The sequence below is a fragment of the Neodiprion pinetum genome, chromosome 5 (assembly GCF_021155775.2).
Source record: "Neodiprion pinetum isolate iyNeoPine1 chromosome 5, iyNeoPine1.2, whole genome shotgun sequence".
Taxonomy (NCBI): domain Eukaryota; kingdom Metazoa; phylum Arthropoda; class Insecta; order Hymenoptera; family Diprionidae; genus Neodiprion; species Neodiprion pinetum.
Genome location: NC_060236.1, coordinates 27300391 through 27309632, shown reverse-complemented (window position 1 = coordinate 27309632; position 9242 = coordinate 27300391). Strand labels below are relative to the sequence as shown.

General features: G+C 39.8%; 2 protein-coding genes across 7 annotated transcripts; both read right to left on the bottom strand.

Moving 5' to 3' along the window:
• Window positions 1–272: 272 nt before the first annotated feature.
• LOC124218460 (mitochondrial pyruvate carrier 2) lies at window positions 273–3618 on the bottom strand. 2 transcript variants are annotated; one of them, XM_046624945.2, is made up of 5 exons: window positions 3365–3618; window positions 3186–3272; window positions 2652–2692; window positions 992–1188; window positions 273–900 (listed from the first exon to the last, which is right to left on the bottom strand). In XM_046624945.2, exons 2-5 carry the CDS (start codon window positions 3268–3270, stop codon window positions 849–851), a joined length of 375 nt encoding a protein of 124 aa, XP_046480901.1. In that variant the 5' UTR covers window positions 3271–3272; window positions 3365–3618; the 3' UTR covers window positions 273–848. The 2 variants fall into 2 exon arrangements, with proteins under 2 accessions (XP_046480901.1, XP_046480900.1); XM_046624944.2 differs by having other exon boundaries at window positions 3186–3618.
• A 345-nt stretch (window positions 3619–3963) lies between these two features.
• LOC124218479 (organic cation transporter protein-like) lies at window positions 3964–9201 on the bottom strand. 5 transcript variants are annotated; one of them, XM_046624991.2, is made up of 10 exons: window positions 8902–9083; window positions 8476–8532; window positions 7812–8160; window positions 7486–7653; window positions 6668–6926; window positions 6450–6577; window positions 6072–6343; window positions 5765–5994; window positions 5430–5629; window positions 3964–4359 (listed from the first exon to the last, which is right to left on the bottom strand). In XM_046624991.2, the coding sequence occupies exons 3-10, from the start codon at window positions 8133–8135 to the stop codon at window positions 4141–4143; spliced, it is 1800 nt and encodes a 599-aa protein (XP_046480947.1). In that variant the 5' UTR covers window positions 8136–8160; window positions 8476–8532; window positions 8902–9083; the 3' UTR covers window positions 3964–4140. The 5 variants fall into 5 exon arrangements, with proteins under 5 accessions (XP_046480947.1, XP_046480944.1, XP_046480943.1 ...); XM_046624988.2 differs by lacking the exons at window positions 8476–8532; window positions 8902–9083 and adding an exon at window positions 9095–9201; XM_046624987.2 differs by lacking the exon at window positions 8476–8532.
• Between the last annotated feature and the right edge of the window lie 41 nt (window positions 9202–9242).

Genomic DNA, 9242 nt, shown 5'->3' with positions numbered 1-9242 from the left:
TTCATTTTCTTCTACCGGAGAAAAGTCTCATGTAAAATGGAAGCATATGTTCTTCAGAATCATAACAAAATACTCTTACGAGACAACTACTAACAGTTCGTATTATCTTAATCCAAAGCAATACTTTGAACATTATTTAAACCATTAGGATTGTTATTATACTCATACCGGATGAAATCTGGAATAGCGGAGAAATCTGTATATTACGAATTTGTTTCAGTGCAATGCCGTTTAATCAATTTTGGCAAGAGGATAATAGAAATGCAACGCGGTAACAGTTCAATTTTAATTTTATTATTTTCTTTCCTACTTCTTCTTGTCTTTTGTTCCATTGTTTTAATTTTTTTAATTTTCAGGTAACGCACCTAAGCATGCATGCGATGTATATCCGATAGATTATATCTAGGATTGAACACATCGAATTTTTATTCCTATGATAATTATATTTATGTTTTATATTATATTATATTATGTACCTTTGTCTATATCTTACCTGCGGGAAGACCAGCTTCCGGCAACGAGTTACTAAATTGCCGTATAGGTATAAAATACAAGTAACACACCGATACACATCGGTATCTTATATTATATACACATTATTTTCACTATGCAGTATGCGTACATTTGTATGTTTAACTCTTACATGTTTGCCGTTCTTCGATCGACAGTTGGAAATTTTTTCACAGTTCAAGGTCAATAATTTATCACGATTGCCTAGAGTTACCTGCGTTTACGTATGTCGGTATGTTTGAGCGCGCGTGTGTCTGTGTCCATTTTTATCGCCCAGAGCATTATCTCTGCTGCCAGGGATGCCTTCATCGTATATTCGTCGTCTATGAATTTACTAATTACTGTTGTTTACTCTCCAAAGCTTCTTGAGCTGCCAAATCTCTTCGGTATCTGAAATTTGAAACATCAAATAAAGCTTAACGATGTATATAGACAGGTGTATGAATAAGGGAAATCGATTTCCTGTTATTTATACGCTTACTTTATTGCTCTGGATACTTGGTAGAGCGCTGTGCAAGCGACGAATACATTAACGCTGAAGAGAGAGTAGTTCTTCGGGATTATAACAAGGGAGTATCTACTCCAGACCAATCCCGTCATTCCCAAAGCAGTTGACTGTGATATCGAGAGTTCACTAGCTGGTCTCTTAAGATCGCTGAGACCTGCGATAACAAGACCCTGGAAAATAAAAAAAAACAAACAAGTAACGTAATTGAAGAAAAATAACGAGTTAAATAAGAGACGAACTCGGCGATAACGATTATCAATCTTTTAGTCAAGGCGTATATTCAAATCAAAAAATATTCACGGCGTAATACAGAGATGTTGACAAGCTTCATTTAAAGAAAAAGATGGCAAAAATCAGCGGTATCAAAAATACATACATATTTTAAACTGTATCAATTTTATCACAATTTATAGAAAACTGCTCGATCAATCAAAATTGACATGTAACTGATAGTACGATGAACTGATTATTACTTTTACAAATGGAAAGTGTAACTTCAGACCAGCACATCTGTCGATAAAGTTCAAGTTGAACTGTAATCTAGTGAACAAACGAATGAACTCTATTAAATGCAGCAGGAATGGATTATCAGTCTTTCAAGATCCACAACCCAGATATTTTTAAATCCAGAATCCTCACAATAATCGTTGATTTTCAGAGAAAAGAATTGAGGCGAAACTTCAGCACGAATGGCATTCGCTGCGAAACTCGTTCCTTGTTTCCGTCGTTTCTATATAACGGTCTGTTTCGCAACATAATCAGGCGGCTCGACTATTCTCCAAACGAAGATCGAAATGGCGAGACACCGTAGGATGCGTAATCGTAGAATTCTACACGTGCGTGTAATCAAAATGCGACGTAATCAGAAACGTCACCTTTTGGCTTTCGTATCCGCACCTCCACCAGGGCCGGCAATAATTCCCAGCCCAGTTGACAAACCGCTTTAACGAGCATACCTTACGTAAGCGGCGGAGCGTCTACGTCAACGAGCTTGACGCTGAATAATTGTTTTAAATAAAGATCATGTTTTTTTTTTCTACCAATATACACGTGCATACACGCACCACTTGTGCGCCTACGTCATAAGTACGTATGTATACATACATACAGAAGCTGCTTCGCGTATTTTTATCTCGTCAGTCAAACCCGCGTGTATTTTTATATTAAGCATTCGATAAGGACGAGGGTAGTTCGAGTTTCAACTGGAGTAATTAAATATCGGAAGCTAATCGTGCCTCAGGAATTTTCTACCAACCAGCTTGAAAGTTTATACATTTTTACATGTATATTATTGTGTTTAACCGATCATTTCTATTCCTAATTTTCTTCTCTCTTATCGAATAAAACGCAGTGTATCATTATCATACGTCGTCTTTTATCGTACTTATTGTCAATCATGCAGCTTGATTTTGCGAATGCATGTGTTACACACACGAAACGATATAAAGATAGACGTGCTCCACGTGTATCGCTGCCTTTAAGTACGCGGTACAGTCTGTTTAAACATGCCGAAATTCTTCGGTCCAAGCATGTAATATCAATGTAGCTTCACGATAGTAATAAACTAGAGATAGCGAAATACTGATATTGCGTATATTCCACTACTTCTCATAGAAACCGTTTTAACACTCACCCATTTGAATACCGGAGCCCAAAAAAAGATCGTTTGCGGACCTGAAAAATATGAATAAATAACAATAATAGTACACACATCGGCATTCGCGTAGTCGAGTTGGTCGAGTTGTAGCAAGAACAATGATAATGATATTGGAACGCTACGCGCGCGATCACGTGACCCTGACATCGACGAATGAGGAATAACACTGACATTCTGACACTCGTCACTGCGATGCATCGGTTCGCGGTAACATTCGAGGTTACGAATAATTAACTGTTAGTTTTGAATGAGAATATTTCCCGAAGAACGTTATCGAGCTTATCTACCGTGCAACGATATATCTTGATTAATTCGGATTTATTCAATGCATGCGGTTGTTGCGTAAACGTCGAGGATTTTGGCAAATCTATGACGTGTGTTGTCAAACTTTCTTGATCGACGGATTAACGACTTATTTATTAACATTCTACAAATATCTGACAGAATAATTAACAGTCAATTAAGATAATATAATAATCACAAATCACTATCCACTCCGGATATACCTACCAGCTGGATGTTTCCACAAAGGCTGCAATTTCTCCGGCACGAATTTACCAATCACACCCATAGAAGTTTTGTATATGACCGACATATCTGTTTCAGATTGATGTAAAATAAATTTGTATATTAAAAATTTTTTTCTCCCAACTATAATTAACCAATAGTCCCCTGACAATTCTCTTCACCTGCAGTCTAATATTAATTTTCTTATACCGAACGTTTGTATCCCCGTTGCACTCTGCTCGTTGATTTTAATCGTATTTTACGTACTCATTGATTTAGTATATTTTTTGTAATTTTCTTCTTACTATTACTACAGCTAATGTATTAAAATTATAATTTTTGTTTATTTCGGAGCTAACGCAGCAGAGATACGCTCGGCGTGTCCCTGGAGCTCCGACACGGCCCGGATAACGTGGGATACGGAATGGACAATTTCTCGTGTAGTGGTTTGTACGGCGCTCCCCTTCTTTTCCCGCTCCTACCCCTCCCCCCCCCCCCCCCCTCCTTCTGCCCCGCGAGCTTCGCCACTGCTTCGCGAAGCAAACCGAACTTCGCATGCGCGCCAAAACGGCGAGCGGTGAAACGACGCAGACGTTAGAAACTTGGAAGCGCGCTGCGTCGCGATACCTAATCAATTCGGAAGGTCAATCGCGCTGGAATTGTCGCAGAGTCGGTTTAGCTTAACTGGATCAACGAATTGTAATCGCTCGCTCGGGTCTCTCGCGATTATTTTCACACCAATCGTCAACTCGAATTATAGTGTAAAATACGTAGACAGAAATTCAACTTCAAAGATGTTTTATTTTACTTTGTGCGGATGTTAGTTTTTTCTTTTTTTTTTTTTTTGTACACGTATTTTTTCCTCTTAATCCGGTCTCAGAAAAGAAACAATCAGGATGAATTATTTTTATTTATACAGGTACGTTTTGCTACGCTGCATCCAATGTGGTGCTGCTACTTATTGCTCGTCCCGATTTTCATCTCGGCCACGACGACTCGTCCTACCGCCGCAGCAAGCAAAATCGCAGGGTCTATCCTCCTCGCCAAATACCTCGCCGTCGTTCAATGTTGCCGGAAGTGTTCGTCCCAGGGTTTCCGGCAATAAAAGAGTGAGCGATGCACAGATGAAACACAGCAGCCCGAGAAGAAGATCAGGCAGCGGTTGCCAAAACCTAGACTGCGAGATTTACATAACAACAAAACAATTTACTATTAATAACTGACAAAATTTTTGAGAAAACGAAGTTTGAAATGATGCTCATACTATTTTTATATCCCATATTATAATTCCGATTTTTTCGTACGTGGACGTAAATATTGTAACTTTTAGGGATGTTCGGTTCTGACTCGATCTTCCGGAGAATCGATCTTTTCACATGATATCAAAAGATCGATTTGAATCAATCCAAAGATCGTTTTTCTACAGAAGATCGAACATCCCTAGCAACCTTATCCATGCGGAAATGCGATTTCGCTTCTCAAGGTCGAGTTCAAGGCCGGCCTTGGCATAATTTGCCATTGACATTTGACATTGACTGGCTGCCAAAACTGTTCGACGCATCGCTAATTGACACTTCCGATTGTGCAATACTGACATTATAGGTGGGATGCGCATGTCTTGTCGGCATCGTTGTCGCGTGCAGAACGAAGCTATAATTAAACGACGGTGATGCAAAATTAGCCGAGCTAAGAATACACGCATAGGTATATGGCGCGTGTTTACCAAACGCAATCGAAACGCGACACGACGAAGCGCGCCATCAGGAAAAGCGCCTAATCACAGGTGACCCGACATACATTCCCGCAAATACAGTTGCAGATATTACTTTGACTCTTCTCGGGTGAAAATTTCTACCACCACGAATTTTCATAGAAATTGGCACATTTCGTATTATTTCGTACAAAGTTGTAAATATGCACGGTTTTTCGTAAAGAATTGTTAATTTTCGTTAAAAATTGTAGTAGTTTATAGATTTTTTACTGAAAAAATACTAATTTTCATGAAAATCTACAAGTTCCTAGAAAAAACTATGCATACAATTTACAATTTTGTAAGAAATAAATTTTTTGTACAAAATTGTACGAAATATCCCAAATTCTTTAAAAATTCGTAGTAAATCGTAGAAATCATTTTCAACCAGGGTTGCCTTTTGAAGCGAGAATCCGATGCGTATGTTGATAATTACGATGACGATACCTAGACCGTCTTATCGGTAGTAAAGAAATAGACGTTATTAATATACGAACCAGATATAAGAGAAGTGGACTAAGGAAGCTGGCGGCGTATCCAACAACATGAATCAGGGCTACTCCTCGTCCTCTTATCACTGTAGGTATTAATTCGGCAGCATATTGGGACCCGGAGTTGAAAGCAATAACAACGCAAAGTCTAGCAGTCACTGATAGACCAATACTCACGTGGACCATCAGATCTGTGGATAGTATCTCTGACGCAGATAAAGAAGAAACGGTTGATAAGTTTTTAGGTAAATTTTCGTTGCGATGATAATTTTTTCATAAAAGTGTACGGTATTTGCATATTTCTGATTAAATTTTACAAAGCAGATATTCTAGGTGGTTACCTGCATCTTTCAGGAACGCATGCATCAAACCGCTGCTAGACGTTAGAAATGCCGAGAGCAAAACGGCAATGAAGAAAAGTCCCTTCCGCCCTATTTTGTCCTGCAATGTCAGGATCACCAAACAGGCTGGAAACACGGTGAGAGAACCGAGGGAAAATATCTCGAACGGTGAGGTGCCACTTATGTTCACGTTTCGTGATATGGCGTCGTAACAAAGTGTCAAAGTCATCCTGTAAGCGCAATGTTAGCGGAAGAGAAAAGCAGTAACGACGGATAAAAAAGGAAACGGTAAGGAAGACTTGCTCACGTTTTGAACACCAGAATGGACATTTTTCGTCTTAGGTTCGGAGTTTTAAAAAGCTCGTACAAGCTCGTCTGAGGAGGTTTTCCCTCGTCCTTGTGGACCGCTTGAAACCGTGCGACGACCTCGTCAGGAATAACCTTGCCATTAATTTTGGCGATCCTTAGAAAGCCCTCGAGTGCTTTGTCAGCTCGTCCTTTGGTCAGAAGCCAGGAGGCGCTTTCGGGCAGGATGAAGTAGTAAAAGGGAACCAGTACCATCGGGACCGAGACGCTCATCTCCATCGTTGTGAATAATATTCCAAAGAAACGATAGAATAGGAAATGAAGGTGAATCAAGCGGCGAAATATGGCGAGTCACTCGTGTTCGGGTGAAAGAACTCACCAAGAATTTTCTCCACGTTTCAAAGCCAACCGCCAGCCAAGGTACGACGCTACATCCGAGACAGTAAAACACACCGATGCAAATGTTCAATCCAAAGGTCCGCATGCTGGGCCTGATGTACTCCATGACTGAGTGTCAAATGGCGATAGAAACAGAGAGAAATTATATTATGGAGGATACCTTTTCAAAAAAGGTGCTACTACCCTCAAGCTACTTGCCGATTATATACATCATAACGAAATTCGTGTCGGTTGCGAGTCCAGCGATGAACCTTGAAACGGCAAAGAGCTCCAGGCCGCTTGATAATATGGTCATCGTATTGCCGAGTATCGCAAAAAGGAAGGCGGCAATCAGGGCCTTCACTCGGCCCCATTTGTCCGCCGCAATGCCCATCATAAATGTCCCACCTACAGCCCCAACGAAGTACATCGACTGACCCAACGCCGCTTTCCAAGCATCCTTGCAGACCCAGTCTAGCTACGAGAAATTAGTGTGGCTGGAATTTCAGGAATATTACCTACAGGATATCGTTCTTTATAATTCGTTAATTTCGCTAGTACATCGAAGTCCAATATTAATTTGGAACGGTTTGAATATTCGAGAAGTGTGTAGCTCTGAATATTCTCTACTTCATTTTCTGCTCTACCAATTTCGTTCTCCCTCTAAACGTTTGTTTTTTAACCCTAGTCATTTACACCTATGGGAACGTCCACATTACTCACACGGGGTTACCCAGACCTCGAGACGATTTTGGAACATTATTATCGTACACAACATTACGTTATGCACAGTTACGACTTGAACAAAATTCTGAGACAAAATTTAACAATTCAGAAACAGACGCCAATCTCAGTTTTAGCAAAAAACGATTAAGAATTTGGAAGAAATTCTTCAAGCGATAAAATTAAAACAATAAGCAATACATACATGGGGCATCTGATACCCCAACGTTTTTTCAATCATTCTTCATTTTACTTACACAACTGGACCCCATGTCAGTGACTAATGTTAGTACCAGAACCGTAGCTGAACTCACCTCGGTGACGATGCTTTCGTATCCGAAATGTCTGTCGTAGTCAAAGGCCGTGCACTCCTCGAGTTTCCAGACAGATTTTTCTACGGTCTCTTCCTCGGTGACGATTTCCGTCATGTCTAAGTAATACCCTTTGCATTTGTCACCGTTCTTCGGTCGTATTTTCAGAACCTGTGCACGGACACACCGACAATTAATCGCAAATTGTTCGCAACGAAAAACAAAAAACAAACAAAAAAAAAAAACCTACAAATCCTACGAGTAAAAGAAAAGGAATTTGTCCACTCGGTACCCCAAGTCGGTTTATACGTCACCTAAGTTCCACCTACATCTGCTAATTGTAGTCCCTGCGTGACGTTGAGAATATCGGTTAAATTACTGTCCCCGTTTATCGAATCGCACCGTAAATCGGCGGGTTGTATCGTGATAAATGTCTGGGCGAAGTAGTGAAAAGCCGAGAGAACGTTCACCAGACTAAAGAGCACCATCAGGAGTATTTGGTACCTCCCAAAATCCCCAGCGTGCGCCAGCATGCTGCACACATCGACGTCCGGTTGGATCTCACCTTTCCGATCCGACACTTTGACATCCTTCAGGATCGTTTCTCCCTGAGTCGCGTCTCCTTCGCTTTCGTTTCCTTCGCAATTTACCATCCTGGTAACAATTCAGCTCCTGACACTGCCACCGAAAATTATAAAAGACCGAACGAATAATAGGTTGAGAAACGACGTTACGAGTGATCGTTGGCTCGTGGTCAAGATCGACAGCGAAATTCACCGTGGTTTGTAATATACTTCCAGCACCCGATGCAAGCAATTGATCACTGATTAAAGACCTGATTAGTTAACGATAAATATTAACAACCGTACCATTGTGCTCTGTATTGGCCGTTTGTCGGTAGTGTTCGTACGTTCGTTCATCGTTAAGATTGAAGGTCGAAAAGCCTAACAATAACTTCACTTTGGTGTTTAAAATTAAACGAATTGTACGTACGGCGAGTGCATGTACGCAATTTAACGCTGATCATCCAAGAATTCGCTGAGTTGGTTTCTTTGATTACAAATTTCGGAACATTTGTCATTTGAGTGCGAAATCGCAGAACCTTTTTCTTTTTATTCATCAATGATACGAAATAAGTCTTTTTGAAAATGAGACATTTTTTTTTTTTAAAATAACTATTCGACTCTTTTACGTACGTACTGGGAAGACACAGAATAGCCTTTGTAATCTCATTATTGTAACAACAAATTGGTACGTCAAAAAATGATAAACGGAAATTTGACAACCGATCCCACAGATTTTGTGCCCAAGTTTTTGACTCCGATTATTTTGGCATACCTAATTATATGCATAATATATCTTGTGATCAATAATGAACAATTCGTCGAGTGATAACAAGATTAATAGATTGAAACTTACAGATTACCAGTGAACTGCGTGTTAAGCTAGATTTTACCGAGAAGTGTTTGTTACATGAAAATAATGAAGTTTTCGTGCGAAAATAATGCAAATGTTTCCGAGTTTTATCACAAGTAAGATAATTAAACTCTAAAGCCGCTGAATGAACTTGAAGAAAAAATTGTTTATTCCTACGCGCTGTATAAATACGTACTGCAAGCGAATATTTTGTTGCGGTCATACGTGGTCGAATAAGCTTCACTCTGCAATAATAATCTTCTGTAGATACGATGGTTGACTGTAAATAACACGGATACAGAGATAGTCGAAGGCACATCCAACCATTACTTCTTTGTTACGTA

Coding starts and splice junctions, on each gene's coding strand:
- LOC124218460 (XM_046624944.2), bottom strand. CDS start 3,270: ATGTCGGTCATATACAAAACTTCTATGGGTGTGATTGGTAAATTCGTG. Junction 2,693..3,185: donor TTTGTGGAAACATCCAGCTG/GTAGGTATATCC, acceptor CATATTTTTCAG/GTCCGCAAACGATCTTTTTT. Junction 1,189..2,651: donor GGGCTCCGGTATTCAAATGG/GTGAGTGTTAAA, acceptor TTTATTTTCCAG/GGTCTTGTTATCGCAGGTCT.
- LOC124218479 (XM_046624988.2), bottom strand. CDS start 8,135: ATGGTAAATTGCGAAGGAAACGAAAGCGAAGGAGACGCGACTCAGGGA. Junction 5,630..5,764: donor TGCGTTCCTGAAAGATGCAG/GTAACCACCTAG, acceptor TATCTGCGTCAG/AGATACTATCCACAGATCTG. Junction 4,360..5,429: donor GTCCACTTCTCTTATATCTG/GTTCGTATATTA, acceptor TAAATCTCGCAG/TCTAGGTTTTGGCAACCGCT.